We start from the raw sequence: 17,013 nt of genomic DNA, 5'->3' as shown, positions 1-17,013 counted from the left end.
CGGAATTTCGTTATAACCTTGTTCATTATAACGGGAGTGCACTGTATCACTCATTGCGCTCATATTTATTCATCAGCAGTGTAACCTGTGTAAACTCCAAAATAATCGAGAACTTTCTCCAGAGTAAGTGACAACAATGGGGGCCTCTGTTAGATCTTAAGATGAGGCCATTCTACAGCTACAACAGGGAAGAAAGGAGTGTCGTGTTTGACAATCGTTCCTCCTCATACGCTGAGCTCAACAAGAATAATGAAAGAAGAGCAGTTGTGGAAAGGAGTGATGGACCAGCAAAGAAGGAGAAACCTGGTAGTTTGTCTGCTAATGCCCTGCAAGTAAATGCGAGCACTAATACAGGGTTCCCAGCATTTCAAGAAAACAAAATTCCCTGATTTTTCCCTGATTTTCCCCTGATGAAGTCTCAAAATTCCATGATAATTATTTCAACTAATTTCCAGTTTCACATGTTTTCTATGTTGTTGCAGTGAACTATTTGCAGTGTAAAAAAATGTAATGTAAAACTGATTAGTACTACTACACAGGCATGTTGTTTTGATATAACAAAATATAACGAAGTCTGACTGACTACTTTCGATTTTTGGGTCAATCAAAATTCCCCGACTTTTCCCTGATTTAAGGCATTTTTATCATATTCCCTGACTTTTCCCTAACTGGAAAAAAAGTTAAATAATTTCCCATGATTTCCCTGATGGGCTGGTAACCCTGTGCTAGTAATCTGAACAGGATTGAGGAGACAGCAATTGTTATTTCGTCGCAGGCCATATCATAATCTTCTCCTGCTGAACCCGAGATTGTGTCCAGCATCAAGCTTTGATTCCTGTAAGTTTGTATTGAGATTAATCATTCATATATCATTGATGAGGGTACATGTCCCTGAATAGTATGTGGTGGCAGCAACTTTTGTTATCATTTCAAGATAGATTTATCTCAGTCGAGTGGACCTGGGACTGACCCAAACAAGTCTCTCTTGCCGCAGAGTGCATAAAATTACACACAGCTCATGTGATGGTTAATTTCGCTAAAACTAGGTACAGTGGACTTCCGTTAAAAAAAAAAAGTCCTCAGGACTGGCAGTTTTCTTTTGTCATATTGAAATTCCGTTATAACTGAACAAAAAATAATAAAGAACATGGAGAAGATAATGTTTGGGCCTGAATTTCTACTTCGTTGTAACCGGAATTTCGCTATAACCGTGTTCGTTATAACAGGAGTGCCCTGTATTATAAACTTAGCTAATGTATTTCATTTGGGTTACAAGAGGTTGAAATGGAATTTAAAGGACAAAAGCAGTTATGCTGGGATGACATAATATAAGAGTAGATATATATATATATATATTTTTTTTTTTTTTTTTTTTTTTTTTTTGCAGTAACTTTTATGTGTAGACAGTGTATGGTACAGTCATGGAAAGTAAGTACAATGTAGGTTATTCAGAGAGTTCAAGCTCATAATTTATGCACTGAAATGCTTTATGTATGCTACATGCAGTTCAGATAGATTTTGATGCTGATGAAAATAATGTTATACAGCAGTTATCATTACTGAGAATGTTAGAAATTATTGCATTTCTGGAACACATGCACATCATGTTTTCATTTTCATTTTTAGAGCAGAAACATTCTAATGTTTCTTGCAGTTCATAGGTTCAAGAGACCTGTAAGACGCTGTAACAGAATATGACTGCAGTCAATATAAGACATTAAATATATTTCATGATTTATGATTGTCAGACTTATTAGAACAAAGTAACATTCATAAAGAAGTATGAGTATATAAAGTTACAAAGCAATGTAAATTAACAAAACTTATGATTACCTGTGGTTTGTTTCACTACAGGTTGAACCACTGTCATCTTCAACACTGTCTTCATTTTGACAAGATATGGTACCAACACAAGGTCACTCGTGTATTTACTGTGACACCAGAAATGTTCGCGGGCATTTTCACTTCACAAATTTTGCGAGAGCCAAGATTCACAAACTTAAAACGCAAGTGAAAGTTCTTGTCTACAGTAAAAATGCATAGAATGCCAGTAGCAATTTGCGAAAATCTCATATCATGTAAAAGGTGGATGAGCCGAGCTCCAATTCACAAAAATTTCATACCGCCAAAATATCTCGCTCTACAGCAGTCATCAACCTTGGCTTTGGTAAAGTGTCCATCAATCCGTCAGTAATGATGAACAGTTTGGAGGCTTCACACCACATCACTGATTATAACAATCTCACTTTCCTTCTAATCAAGCTCTACGATGACATCTATGGCTGCTTGTTTACTTCAACTTCTCAAACCATGCCAAGCTGTCCTCCGTTTTTGCTGGAAGAGAAAATATAAAACATGATCTATGAAAAACATGATGGCAAACATTGCTTAAAATGTTTGTAGGAGTGGTATTATATGAAGTAGCACCAAATGATTATACTGTAAACAATTTTTTGTATGTTACATGATTCTGAACTTGTGGAATATCTGCCTCTCTGCAGGCAGCATAGCTGCATGAGTGTTTGAGTATGTCATAAACTGCCTTTTTGGAAATATGAGTAGATTCTTTCTGGATGAATGAACCCCCACTTCATTCAGAATGACAGGAACAACATGTCAACATTTTATACAGCATTAAATGCATTTCACATTCATGTGCAATGACAGCTATTATGAAAAGAATTCCAAAAACATATTCAGTTTCTGATATTTCAGAATATCTATTGGTTTTGCTTAGAAAATTCCTCCACTGTTGTATAGTTCACTATTTGCATAATTCTTTCTCTTTGTTAATTTTTGTTTTATGTTAGTCTAGGACATGTTCAAACAATAGTTATAGAAGACAGATATACATTTCATACTTCATACTACAATTTGTCACCCGCCACACTGAGAAGCTATGATAAAAAGTTGCTGACAGCAAATCCACAAAAGTATTAAAAAAGAAAAAAATCAGAAAATTCAAATCCTGTGACTCTACCAAACTTTCATTGTGTACGGTCACATTCACAAATGTGGCTGCTAAGCTCAAAACCAACAAAAAGTCACAGATTACATTGCGTTGACCGACTCAATTTTTTGAAGTTTGTCTTTATACCTTGGACAGTAATCTTTGCTTTATTTACTGTCAAAATTTGGCAGCTGAGAAACAAGACCAATATTGATGTACTAGCAGTTTTTCTGGACAATAGCTTCGCTGGAAAACACTGTACTTCTGCATAGCACACCTCAGTGGCCCAAATCTTCCAAGCCCCTTTTCTCCCTTTTCTATGAAACTGCACCTTCAATTCTATATTACTTCAGTTAATTTTTGAATTGGTCAGGCCAATTCAATTTTAAACAACTAAAATACAATTTTCAAGCTTAGAGCTTACCTTGTACTCTTTTTAACTTTGCAGAGAAGTATGAATTGATTTTGGCTTACTTTCTGTGGGTTTTGAGCTGGGTTGTCAAAAATGGAGTCCAAAGAATAGAACATGATTAAGTCAACTTTAAAGGCAATATAACTTTCTGAGCCTTTTGCGAACACTAACCTGTTGTGGGAATGTACTCAGCTCCTATCCAGCCATCATACCCTGTGCCCTCCAACACATCAAAGATATAGTCATAGTTTATTTCACCCTTCAGACTGGGCTCATTTCTTCCTGGTGCCTGGGCCACCTGGATGTGACCTTGATGAGAGAAAGGAAGAGGGAGAAATGAGAACAATCTCAAATGGCACACAAACTATGACTGCAGTGTGATGCTTATGCACCCCTAGAATACTAAAAATCACAGGGAGGCCAACTTCAGTAAATCAACCTACAAACTGAAGCACACTAAATAAATATACACACACAAACAAAACATTCTGAGGGTAAAAAAAACTCAACATATTGTTATGTGCAAATGGGGTTGTGATACAGGTATTATAATAGCATATGAATTAAAATTTTGGAAATGTCATATTTTCCATTAAAAAAAAAAAAATTTCTTCTTTCAGATGATGAGAAAAACATATTTTAACCAAAGACTCTTGAAATAGAGAAGTTGGTAGCTTTGTAATCACACTGAACAGGTATTACTTGTAGCTGTCAGGACTGATTTAGAGTTACGATTATTACGAGACTACATTCCACAAGTTCCAACTTTGCATAAAATGAATTAAAATACTTGCCTACAAAAGGCATGACCTCCTTGATAATTCTGGTCAGGTCTCCGTGAACCAGTTGCACGTGGAAGATATCCTGCAGACAAGGGAAATTATGTGAAGTTCAAAAGTTACAGCTAATCTCAACTACTCACATTATTACGGCTAGTCTCTCCTACATGTACCTGTCTATACAGTTTTAATTTCTGTAATTACAATTCTTCTTCTCATTCTGGCTTTGCAAAAGTGGAATGAACTTCTCATCCAACAAATTGATATTCATTGCTGCAAGCAAAACAGCAATTTTTTTCTTCATAAGTGCTGCTACAAGAAAGTGGATGTGCCTACTTGAAAGAAAGGATATCAAGTAAATACAAGAGATGCGGGGGGGTCTTGTGTTCACCCGAGTATCGCAAGTTCACCTTCCATGCATTCTGGCAGACCCTTACCTGAGAACATTGGAAACTTGTGGTGGGGTAGCTTTGAGAACTGGGGGCATGGTGTACATTTACATATTCCATCACACTGGTAAAAATACCTGCAACCATACACTGTACTTTATAGAATGTTGGACTATGCAGTTTTTGAAAAAAAAAAGACTTTAAAGCCCTATCACTTTTGATTCTAGAGAACAATATAATTGAATATTCCTTAATTTCAGAGGTGCGTTTTGCCCCCCCCCCCCCCCCCCCCCCCACCCCCCCCCCCCCACAACAAACTTGGAACTACAGTCATCAATGTACAAACACAACGTAACTTTGCTTTATCAAGTCTGGTTCTAGAGAAGAATTGTAAAAATTAATTAACATGAACAAAACTTGAAACAACAGTCATCAATATACTGACTCATTGTATTAACTTAGCTCAATCACTTCTTGAGAACATCTTATTAAGATTCCTTACGGGGGGGGGGGGGGGGGGGGGGGGGGGGGGGGGGGGGGGGGGGCAGGCCCCCCCAGGTGGGGCATGGTGCCCATTTGATGGAATTGAGATTTTGGGCCCCCAGGGGGCATGGTGCCCATTTGATAGGAATGAGATTATATCCCCAAGGGATGCTACCTGCCATGTTTGGTGAAAATTCATAATGGCATTTTCAAGAAAAAGGTGAAAATGTACAATTTGGGTCCCATTAGGACCCCTCCCCATCCCCCTCCCCTGGGTCCCAAGAGGGGCACCACTGATTCTGCCATGAACAAACTACAGTCATCAATGTACTAACTCATAGTAATAACTTAGCTCTATTACTTCTGGTTCTAGAGAAGAAGATTTTTAAGAATTCTTAATTTTGGGGGGTTTGGGTTCCTCTGGGGGCCCCCCAGGTGGGGCATCCCGCATGGTGCCCATTTGAACAAATTGAGATCCTACGATTTTCCTACCTGCCAAGTTTGGTGAAAATCGGTATTGGGGTTCTCAAGAAAAAGATGAAAATGTAAAAAGTTTACACACGATGCACGCCGAACGAAGAGCGATTGCTATAGCTCACTTGAGCCTTCGGCTCAGATGAGCTAAAAATACATAGATGTCTACAGAACATTAAATTCAAAGATAATTTCTGGGAAACGAGCTCGTACCCTCTACAAAACAAGATACTCCTTGATCCATCATTGCTTTGATTGGTTTGGGATCTTTGTTTGTGTGTGTGAGTTTGCAAACTGAGTGCTTTTCTGCCTTTGCTTCTGAAATGTGGAATGTAGCAATTAAACAAAATTAGTGTATGATGGAAATAAATAAATTAGGCCGAGAACCAGAACCAACTTCATCAAATTCCAACAACTGTTGCAATCGATGGAAAACTGCGTGGATAAATTACAATAAAACTGATCCAAATGTTGTCAACTCACCAACTGCAACTTCAGGTTGTCATTGTTCACTCTTTTGATGATCTCCACAGCTGTAATGACACAAAATTCAAGATGTCAGTCAGCACTGTTGTATACGCAATGCATTTACTTGGATTACCACATGTTGTAAGCTGTTGTATGATTTGCATCTGACACATGAGATTATTTGCTGCCTTTCACAGTATGCAGAGCAAAGTCTTAAAACACAAAAATGAACGGAACATTCCCCAAAATACATTTGATAGCCTGCTTCCTCTGTATCTCAACAACAAAAACACACAAATCAGAGCAAAGACCAAATAGAATTCCATGTAGCCTGATGATATGAAAATAGCAGCTATTGGATTAAGTACCAGCCCTACATTATTGCATGGCCAAACATCATTGACATATATTAAAAGCTACGGTTTCGCGATAACTTTGGCAACACAAAAGATCTCGCCTTGAAATTTAATGACTTTCTTCTATCACATCTCCTGTATAAGTTGAGACCCCATTTGCAATGATCGGGTGTAATGCTGCAGAGCTATTCTATGAGTTGTACTCTCAAAATTGTACTTTTTCTTATCAGACCAACTCAGAACAGGACTGGAATTCCTCTTTAAGGGTGTGCTGGTTATAGGTGTATGTTTTCACACATAATTACCTCACAAAGACTAGATGAGAGAGGTGTGAGACCTACCTTGATCTTGTCTGGTTAGGAAGTAATTTGGGATGGTGTATCTGTCGTTGATAGGTTCTATGACTGCCATGATCCCTTCCTATCAAATAGAACAGATATTATTTTGTTAAAGTGAGATCTCTTCCAAAATGTAAGCGAGTACATTTGCCATTTAGCAACCATTTGTTCTCAAATATTGGGAGAGACCTCTCTATGCTGCAAAATCCCAATTTTTGCATGCATTTTAATTTCGCGAACTTCGCAAGATTTGCGAAAGTTCTCATGACATACACTATATGCATCAAATGCCAGTGACAATTCGCAAAAAAAAAAAGTTATGCCACAAAAAAGGCTGTCGACACCAATTCGCAAAAATTTCATGTGAATTGTCGCAAAAATACCTTGCTTTACAGTATCATTATGCATTTCAGTGATTTGAGGAGGGCTTTACAATATCATCCAAGTTTGGCATATTCAAGCATTTGTCTCTCATCCCCTGTTGCATTATCCTAAAATTATGATTATCTGACAATCAAAACTTAAAGGGTGTGTACAGTTCTGGTTGAGGTGAAGATTTAGCTCTTAATATTTTGCGAGATATTCAGAAATCACTCTATGAGATGCCAAAGAGCATGCAATTCTAAGGGGTATCAAAAGTTTATTTGATGAAAATTGGTTTTGAAATGGCCAAGATATCCAAAAACAAGGTGAAACAAAGAGATCCTAATAAAAGGCGTGGCCTGCAGTCTTTTATTATTATCACTTTTTTGGATATCTCAGTCATTTGAAAACCAATCTTCATCAAATAAACGTTGAATCCTTCTTAAAATTACATGCTCTTTCATATTTCATAAGAGGTTTCTCATTATCTCACTTAGCAGCTAGGAATGCAAAAAACATGAATCCCCACCTCAACCAGTACTGTACAGCCCCTTTAAACATTTCTTCTTTTAAACACCTGAGTGGTGCTCTAAATTGTGAAAACAAGATTTGAACATTACTTGTACTTATTCAATTTAAGGCTCCTTTCAGAGATTGTATTTTGAAAATACTCATCTGAGCTGACAGATGAAGATACCATCAAACAGGAAATGTGACGATAATGCTAGATAATGCAACAAACAAAACTAAACAAATCAAATGAGAAAGAGATATGGATTTAGCAAGGAGAAAAAAAAGATGACCAAACATGGTGTAAATTACAACCTTTTTAAATCTCTCTGCTGCATACTTGAGATTTTCAACAAGAGTGTCCTCCATCTTCTTGAGCAAGGCTGACCTTTCACCTTCAGCATGGGGCGGGATCTTCCCAGACATTACATGCATTCTGAAAACAAACAAACAAACAAACAGATGAAACATTAAGAAGTATATATCAAGGCTTTATATGAATGAGAATTCACTGCGAAATCAATGTATGCACTGATATATACACCTTTCATTTTTTATCAATAACAGAATTATGTCACATGTGTAACCTCACGCATCTTACGAAGCAGAAGCTATATCCTCTTTCACAATTTCTTTTATTAAAAAGAATAACCTGGCAAGCAGAAACAATATGTATAGAATTTGCCTTTTATTATGTATCAATATCATTAATATACCAAGATCAAATATCTAAATCCCTTCGGTCTGCCTACAGCAACTCGACTTTATCATATGACAAAATGTTAGATTGGACACAAATCATTATACCAATCTGAGACTAGGAACAGCAGTTGCCTGTCATTCATCAAACAAGGGGTCAAGTCATTTTCAGCTGGAGTACACAATACATTTATAAGAATAAAGGGAAAGATTTAATCCGATCTGATCTCCCACAAACAGCTTTTTATACTCTGTATTAAAATCAGGAAAATGATGTCAGTTCCAGCGCTCCAGTTTTTGTTTTTTGTTTTTCGTTGTTGTTGTTTTTTTGGGGGTGGGGTCATAAGCATACCACTGGAGGTAAAGTATGATATGTATCCTACCGTTTGCAAGCAAGAGCCTTGCAGTAGCTTATGGAGAGTTCCAGCGTTTCCCGGAATTCTTCCTCTCTGCCAGGGAGGGCTGCTATCCCACGGTCGCCAGCAGCAATGTCTCCTGAGGGAATGAACAGATTGAGACATTGTCACTGTCTACCTTGGATCGCCTTGGAGGGAGGGGATTTAAGTGTCAGTTTCTAATGAGAACAAATACAAGGCTGTATACACGTTTCAGAATGTGTGTTTTGGGGTATGAGATGAATACTTCATACTTTCAAAAATGAAATAATTAGCAATGTGACCAAAGGTTACATAATGAGAGAATATATGATGTGTAAGATTTACATCTTGCATTTCCTGAGAGAGGAAATTGACACTTTAACAAGTTCATAAATAGATGGTATTTAAGACTTTTAAAGGTGTACAACAAATTTTGTATCATGCAGTTCACATTTCATCCATTTGTTACTGATTGCCGCATGTTCATGGTTTTATTCTTCCCCTGCCTTTTGATGCAGTCAAGTAAAAACACCTGAATGAATGCAGTCAAGTGCTCTTTTGTTGTGCCTGAGAAAGTAAATAAACATGATCACAAACTGGTACAGCCTTTGTTGTAGCTATCTAGTTTAGAAAAACCAAGATGACACCGGCAGCACACAGACCTAACCACAGGCAACTTGATCACAACTTCATCATACTGTGTTTTACTACTATTTCTGCATTCACTGAATTTACCTACACGTATCGTCATTACGGTTGATAATTTCATTTTTGGGCCTATTCAAAGCCATAGGAGTAATTATTTGGTAGGCGACATCAGAGGCAGCTAGAATCATCAGTGCCAGGGGAACATCCCCCAAGGCCCTGGCCCAGTAACATTAACACTCAGGTTAAGAGTGGAGGAGGCTGAAATTTTTGGATTAGGTTAGTGCTAGCCCTTTGATATACAGCACGTTTCGGTAGTGAACTCCCAGGGGCATTTCATTAAGGATTTGTCAAATATTTTTCTTCAGCAAACTTTTGTTTATATTCAACTCAAGCTACAAAAGTCTTTGCATCGGAGTGGCTGAGAGCATACTTGACAGAAAAAAATATCTGACAAAACGCTTCATGAAATGCTCCCCTGGGTACCGTTTCATGAAAGTTGTCAGCCCCGACAATTTACCGAAAAATTGGTCTGTATCTAGACTAGTCGTCGCAGATATGTTCCGCGGAGACTGCATCTGATCTGGCTTCACAGATCCCCTCAGAGGAGAGTGATAACGTAAAAAAAAAATAATAAAAGACTCCTCCGAACAGATGGATCTTTCTGTCTACCCTGAAAAATGGTTTAGAAATTTAGTCTCCTGACCATTTCAAATCCTTAAGAGAGGCCAGACTCTCTATCTTCAATTCCTAACTTTCTATGACAAGGTTCAATTCCTAACTACGACAAGGTTCAATGCCAGGGCTGACTACTTCCAGTACTGCAGTAGGCACTACAGTGTACTTGCATGAAAAGATATTGACTGACAAGTATGTCTAATTCCGCGAAAAAACTTCTCATTTATAATAATGACATTTGCTGGGTCAGTTTAACTGACCCAGCAAATGTCATGCCTTATTATAAATGAGCAGTTTTCGCGGAATTAGACATATATATGTACTTATCGCCCACATCGGTCAAGAAAAGATAGAGTCCTGCAATAACAGGTAACAAGAATAGACTAACAAGGGAATGGTTGTGTAGTTGCTGTGAAACGTTACTCGTTATGTCTACGTCTAACTCATCACCAGGGTGGCTTGACATCAACACGTGCTCAACTCCTGCTTCCTCCCGAGCGGCGGCGATCTCTTCCATCGACCGGTCGTACGGCATCACACACTCCACTGCCAGGAAGCCGGCCCTTTTGGCAGCTGCATATCGGTCGGCAAACAAGGGAATTTCCGTGAACATTTTATGGATGTTCGCTGCAAATTTCAGCGGCATGGTTGCTGCGATTTACAGGCTCTGTTGACAAAATTTCAGTATGTATGAAGAGTCTGAAGCGCTACCCCACCAGACAAAATTCAGTCACAAATTTGAGGCCTGAGGGAGGTGCCTGCGTCCTTTCTCCTAATAAGGCATGAATATGCAAAGAGTCGCTCACTATAGAGAGAAGCTAACTCTTTGATGTCAAGCGCCATCTGCGGCGGCGTAATCGATTCCCGTAGTAACGTGACGCGCATTCTTGATCAGCGAATTCACTGGAGTTGAAGCCTAAAAGGACAGCACAAATTTCAGCAATACTTCCAAAAGATTTGATCTCAAGTCATGTTTGACGTTGCATTATCTGAAGCTGGAGCTCAAGTTCCCCTTGCGACTTCCAGTGATGAAAACTTTCCTCCCGAAAATATCATCGATGGGTAAGGACCGGCAACATCAAGTTTGCATACTTTCACAGTCCGACGCATTTATTATCATGTTCGTTATTGGGCAACTCTTATTGGGACTGGGATGGGGAACAATTTTATCAATTACTATAATACTGACACTATGTCACTAGATCTGGGTTCTATTAGCGTTATAGCCCCTCGGGCTCTCGAGGCTCTATAAAGTAACGTCACAACTTAGTAAGGGTTCTGTTCTATAAATCTATCTTTCTTTTCTTTCTTTCTGTCTGTCTTTCTTTCTTTTCTGAGTTTTCATCTTCCTCTTTTCCATAAAAAATTCCATCTTCCTCTTTTCCATAAAAAATTCCATCTTCCAGGGCAGTGCAGTGACTGGGGCCATGGGGGTGGGGGGGGGGGGGGGGGGGGGGGTCGGCGTGACGGGACCGGGGTGCATATGGAAGTCTACTGTGTCTAGCCTATTTTTGTCCCCGCCGAACGAGTTCGAGCAGGGGACTATGAAACGGGCTCCGTACGTGTGTGTGTCCGTGTGTCCGTCCGTGTGTGCGTCCGTGTGTGATCAAAATCTTCAATTTGCTACTTCTCTGTCATTTATGAGCCAATTTTGATTCTGTTTGCTTTATATGATAGCACTACATGGGAGCTTTGAAACTTCTACACAGAATTTCAGTCGTGACCTTTGACCTTGACCTTTGACCTATATTGTACATTTTGCTACAAAATGCTACTCCTTCGCCATTTCTAACCCAATTTCGATTCCGTTTGCTTTATGTGATGGCACTAGGTGAGGGCTTCAAAACTTGTTTTTTTTTGTAAACAAAAGAATAAGAAGGAAAAATGAACAGGGTCGCATGTGCCCCTCTTTAATTTTGTAAAGGCACCCCAGCCCCCCTGTCTTCTTCTTCTCCTCCTCCTCCTCCTCTTCTTCTTCCTCTTTTCGACTTTCTTTTGTCTTTAATAACATGGTGTGGAGTAGAATCTAGATTGTCTAACTGATAGTATTAACATGATACAGGCCACCATGAGGTGTACATCTCAATAGCGACGTAGCTTGCTGCTTCTGGTGTGTCATGTGAAGTCACACAGCTACTGTAAAAGTGGATACATATTTTGGCGCGACTAATTTTTCATGCTTGCTGGGGTAAGAAGAGTTTCGCGTGTTTTTAATTCTGTGGAATCAAGACATTAACTACTGGAACATATGGCATGCAAATATATTCGCGTTATCTTATTTTCGCACTAGCTTCTGGTTGCGCAAAATATGCAAAAATTTCAACACCGCAAAAATTTCCACGTTTACAATATACTATACGCAGAGATGTGCAGTGCATAGCCCAACCAGATGCTGTGCAAAGCATCTCCGGATCTGGATCTGAATGTGTACGCTGCTGGATGGAGTGGTATAGTGCAGCACGGAGAGAGGGCGGGAAGCTGATTAGTCGTAGTGATGGTGGCTTTTTTTTTCATTCTTACTTCTGAAGACTTCTGGAGATGGGCTGTTGAGTGCTGTTGATGGGAGGTGATTCCAAGCCAGAGGGCGTGCTCATGAAAAACAATGTTTGTTTTGCTCCGTGGTACAATACAGTGTCAGTGATGAATCATAAAAACCTCAACGTCTGTTCGGTTACAGGGCTGTGTATAGTCAGTGCAGTGGCCAGTGCACATTACATGCTCTGTAATTTTAATGGCACCATTGGCCTATCTATGTACATTGTCAATGACAATATGCAACTAAGATGCCCTCCTGCCATCTATTAGTAAACATAGGCCTACATTGCTGAGCACTGAAGTTGTTGTGAAGTGCACTTGATGGTCTGGTCAGGTAGAATGTTCTATAATCTTGTAGTATCCGGTATAAAGCTTCCCTGTTAGGTGAGATATGCGACTGTGGAACATACAGCATCTGGAGTGGCCTCTGCAAATATAGGTGTAGAAGTTTGGATGGGATGTCTATAAACGTCAATAAGCTTTCTTATTAGAACTGTTGAAGTATTGTTCGTAAGCAACCTACTGAGCAGTTGTGTTAGTGCGCAGCTAGATGTTTTATCTCATTTGCATATCATGCCAGCAAACCCACTTTATATCATGGACAACCCCACTTACAGCATATTGTTACCATATCCAGGGCTCCACACTAACTTTTATTTTTGGTGGCCCAAAGGCAAACATCCAACCTTTTTTGGTGGCCCAATCAAGCCTTCAAATTCATCATTTCTGAAATTTTGGTGGCCCGATGTGCGTTTTTGGTGGCCCCAGGCCACCGGGCCACCGTTAGTGTTGAGCCCTGCCATATCTGTTTATTCTGTGCATGATTTGTTTTCAGAAAACTGGAGACATTTTGGGCGACTACTGGACTGTTTCCCCAAGAGTTTATCATATCATTCACCACCATGGTTTGTATGGATCAGATCAAGATTAACTGTTATCAAGGTACATTTACACTTGCACTTGAATATGTCAGCATGTTTTTTTATTTGTCCATTTTTTTTATTTATCTATTTGTTTATTTATTTTATTTTATTTCATTTTATTTAATTATTGTTGTTATTATTATTATTATTATTATCTTTTTTTTTTTTGGGGGGGGGGGGGGTTATGCGAGCTTTAAACACAGTGAGGGTGTCGAAGAATCAGATTTCAGGTGTAAGTTGGACCCCAGTCATCTGTATTTAATCCAACTGTTAAATTTTAGTGTAGGCTTGGGGTGGCTCTAATGTTGAAGTGGATTAAAAATAAAGTGGTAAAATGTGTGGAGTGAAATGCCATGGCTGTTTCACAAGATTAGAACTACAATAGTGGATAATGTGTGTGCAGCTTCTAGCAGAAATTAAAGAAATATCCTACAACACATTGCATGTCTGTCAGCATGCATGAGATTCTTCAGTAGAGGCTGTAAATTGTGGTTTGTAGATTTTAGATGTGGGTGCTAGTATACAAATAGTGAATGGTCACGAGTGCAATGGTACGAGATTTCGCACGAGGTGAAAGATAGAGGCGCTCTATTCAACGAGGCGAAGCCGAGTTGAATAGTGCGCCTCATCTTTCACCGAGTGCGAAATCTCGTTCCATTGCACGAGTAAAGACCATACACTATTTGATTTATACAACGTCCAAGTAGATCTTTTTGGTCTAAGTAGGCCTAGAAGTCTATATATGTATGAAAAATATAGCCATACTTACATGTGGATCCACTGCGATTCTCTTTCTGGCTTGTGCAATCAGTGTAGATACAGGTCACAGCTATACACGTACATTAGCACTACGTAGGCCTACGTACGCGCATGCATGTACCGCACACGTACACTGCGCTAGCTGCATGCGATCCTCAATATGCAACACACAGTACACGCAGTACCGTACAATTTCTCGAACCGTGGAATAGAACGAAAAAATCAAACCAAGTTGCACGCAAAAATAGAACCAAAATTGCACGGCGTGTTGAATGGAGTACTTATTGAATATCACGTCACCAACAATCCTCCAATCAAATTACAAGGATCTACTTGGACGTTGTATAATAAAGAATAACAGAGGCTCTCTTCAGAACTAATAAGTACAATTCAAATGCTAAGTCAACAGAGTAAACAATATACGCATTCATCCCATCAGTAGATATGAAGACTTTGTTCGCAAAAACCGATAAGTCCATATTTGCCAAATGGAGATATTTGCGATTAAAGGTCAAGAAAAATAAAGAGAATAATAAGAAAATTTTTGCTTCTTTTGACCATAACTTCAAAAATGTGTCTTTATATGTAGTGACCAATATATCATTTAAAAGGTATCATTTTGTACTTTATGACAGAGACCGTACTTCAAAATCTTCAAAAATGGACTTATCGGTTTTTGCGAACAAACTCTTCATATGTAAATTATTTGCATTTGGTCAGTTACACCTTGTACATTTTGTATGTTGGTGAGGATAGCTAATTGGTAGTATAAGCCTGAACTATTTCTTGTAAATTGTCGTATCAAATGTTGAGGGGCTTGCAAAGTAGTACAAAGACAAAAATAATTTCCACAGTACCAAAAGATTTCTTGTCATGTAGTATTATAGCAATACTGGTGAGAGAAATAGAAGCCAAAGTTAATGAGCTGCATGTACTAATGTATTTATAACAGTGACTGCTTTGTCATTGTTTGCTTTGCTTTATGAGATATAATATCTTTTGTTTTCACCGTGCTGCGTGTCATATTCCTGAGGTAGTAGCATGGATAATGGATCATGAGGTGTATGTATCGTTAACATATCCTGCTATTCTACCGTTTCCTGATTCAGCCACTTCCTCATTACGGTACTAATCATGATATCTTATCAGTTCTCACAGATCACTTTATTCCCATTTGGTGATCCTCCCATGCTCTCCTACTGATCAAGTATCCCACTGGTCATTCTGCGTCTTTTTGTCAATCTGGTTATCCCCTCTAACTGATGGTACCATTGTTTTTACATGGTATGATCTGTTTAAAAAAAAATCATCACCATGCAAGTAAAACTTTGTAATCATTCCATTGCCATTTCTCCTCCAGTGAAGCGGCTTTCAATCGAGCGCAGTGTCTCAAATGAACCTACAGACTTCGAAGCAATGACAGAGAAGGACCTGAGCCCATCCGATGCTTCATTACAAATGGAGGAATTTCAAGTAGGTGCTTCTGTGGTTTGCAAATTTCAAAGGAAATGTCCCTCAAAACAACAACAACAACAACAACAACAACAACAACAACAAAGATGTCCAGCACTTATTGAATCATATAGTGAAAACAGAACAACAGCTTTTGACAATTAGAGCAAAATTGACTTGTATCAAGGAGTCATCACCAGTAAATCTTTGGTAGAAACTATATTGTCTCTTGTGAGTACTGTTCATTCATATTTTTCATTTTGCAAGTTGACCGATTCAGTGGATTTAGAAAATTTAACAACACCATGCAAAATATTGCCTTCAGCAACCATGGATGCTATGGATAATATCTCCAAGGTGGAAAATTGCTATCTACACTTCTTGAAAAGGGATGGCATTTATTTCCAATATCTTATCGCTCTGTATTTGATCCCACATTTACCACTAATGAAATTGAGTTACATTTCTTGTTGTTCAAAATATTCTTTCCTCTGGAGCATGTACATGTATTTTTGTTTCTTGTCAAAACATCTCATTCACTTTATATGACAAAAGCTGAAAAATGACCTTTCTTGACTGTGAAAGGCCTCATCTGTTAAGGAGTGTGTGTAAGATGTCTCAGGTTCAATCTTTTATGGAGTTGTGGACAAATCCTGTTTCCCAACTTAAGTAAGAAATTGGCAATGTTTCATTTGGAGGACAAATATCAGGTATAACACAAGCAACCTACATGTTACATCTCGAGATGCTCCTCAGATAAAGCTGTGCAAGTTAGCCTGCTGGCACTGAAATGTTTTTAACTCACTTTAAATGACATTCATAAGAAAGTTAGTATCAATGCCATGTCCAAACACTTCAGAGCATATTTTGAAAAGAATACCAATCCTTTACTTTTACAAATAAAGTGTCAAGTTCCATCACCCCCTTTCCTGTCAGTGTGATTCTGCATATTGTGATTAAGTGTAGTATAAATATTTTTTACACTGATGTGATGTGTTCGAATGTGAATTTGCCTGTGTCTTTTTTGTTCATTCTTTGCAGGGTGAAAAGGCCAGTGCCAAACATCTCAAGTTCATCATCAAATCAGGCTATGACCACTTTGTTTCAGTACATAAAGTCAGCGTGAGCGGGATGGCAGTAAGAGAGCAAACTCTAGCATCATGAAAACACTTTCTACAGACCTCTATTTAATGTAGAGGAGATTGTAAATTCATGTACATACTGAATATTTTCTGAATCAATTTTATTTACTGTTGTGTATGTCTACAATTTATGATTGAATTTGTGTGTATAGACCATATTATCTTGAGGACAAATCATTTTGCTCCTTGCATGCACATTGTACAGTATGAATATTGCCAGGTTCTATAGTTACATCTCTAACGAGATAGATGGTGAGCGATATGTAAAGTCATCAACAAAC

At 38.5% G+C, this 17,013-nt stretch overlaps 2 protein-coding genes across 2 annotated transcripts; one reads left to right on the top strand and one right to left on the bottom strand.

The window, feature by feature from the left end:
• Positions 1-2,105: 2,105 nt before the first annotated feature.
• Positions 2,106-10,683, bottom strand: LOC139719393 (putative hydroxypyruvate isomerase). Its single transcript, XM_071630811.1, has 8 exons — positions 10,372-10,683; positions 8,605-8,716; positions 7,838-7,958; positions 6,653-6,731; positions 5,971-6,020; positions 4,157-4,226; positions 3,534-3,671; positions 2,106-2,334 (listed from the first exon to the last, which is right to left on the bottom strand). Exons 1-8 carry the CDS (start codon positions 10,565-10,567, stop codon positions 2,291-2,293), a joined length of 810 nt encoding a protein of 269 aa, XP_071486912.1. The 5' UTR covers positions 10,568-10,683; the 3' UTR covers positions 2,106-2,290.
• Positions 10,684-13,317: 2,634 nt separating this feature from the next.
• Positions 13,318-16,765, top strand: LOC139719392 (intraflagellar transport protein 25 homolog). Its single transcript, XM_071630810.1, has 3 exons — positions 13,318-13,398; positions 15,499-15,611; positions 16,632-16,765. Exons 1-3 carry the CDS (start codon positions 13,359-13,361, stop codon positions 16,752-16,754), a joined length of 276 nt encoding a protein of 91 aa, XP_071486911.1. The 5' UTR covers positions 13,318-13,358; the 3' UTR covers positions 16,755-16,765.
• The last annotated feature ends 248 nt before the right edge of the window (positions 16,766-17,013 follow it).

Source organism: Diadema antillarum, unplaced genomic scaffold (assembly GCF_040938485.1).
Source record: "Diadema antillarum isolate AM-2024a unplaced genomic scaffold, OU_Dant_1.0 scf00000110, whole genome shotgun sequence".
NCBI lineage: Eukaryota > Metazoa > Echinodermata > Echinoidea > Diadematoida > Diadematidae > Diadema > Diadema antillarum.
Note: the sequence above shows the minus strand (reverse complement) of the source record. Positions and strands in the feature narration are given on the sequence as shown.

Coding starts and splice junctions, on each gene's coding strand:
- LOC139719393 (XM_071630811.1), bottom strand. CDS start 10,567: ATGCCGCTGAAATTTGCAGCGAACATCCATAAAATGTTCACGGAAATT. Junction 7,959..8,604: donor AAGGCTCTTGCTTGCAAACG/GTAGGATACATA, acceptor GTTTGTTTTCAG/AATGCATGTAATGTCTGGGA. Junction 6,732..7,837: donor CAGCAGAGAGATTTAAAAAG/GTTGTAATTTAC, acceptor TCTATTTGATAG/GAAGGGATCATGGCAGTCAT.
- LOC139719392 (XM_071630810.1), top strand. CDS start 13,359: ATGGTTTGTATGGATCAGATCAAGATTAACTGTTATCAAG. Junction 13,399..15,498: donor CAAGATTAACTGTTATCAAG/GTACATTTACAC, acceptor TTTCTCCTCCAG/TGAAGCGGCTTTCAATCGAG. Junction 15,612..16,631: donor TACAAATGGAGGAATTTCAA/GTAGGTGCTTCT, acceptor CATTCTTTGCAG/GGTGAAAAGGCCAGTGCCAA.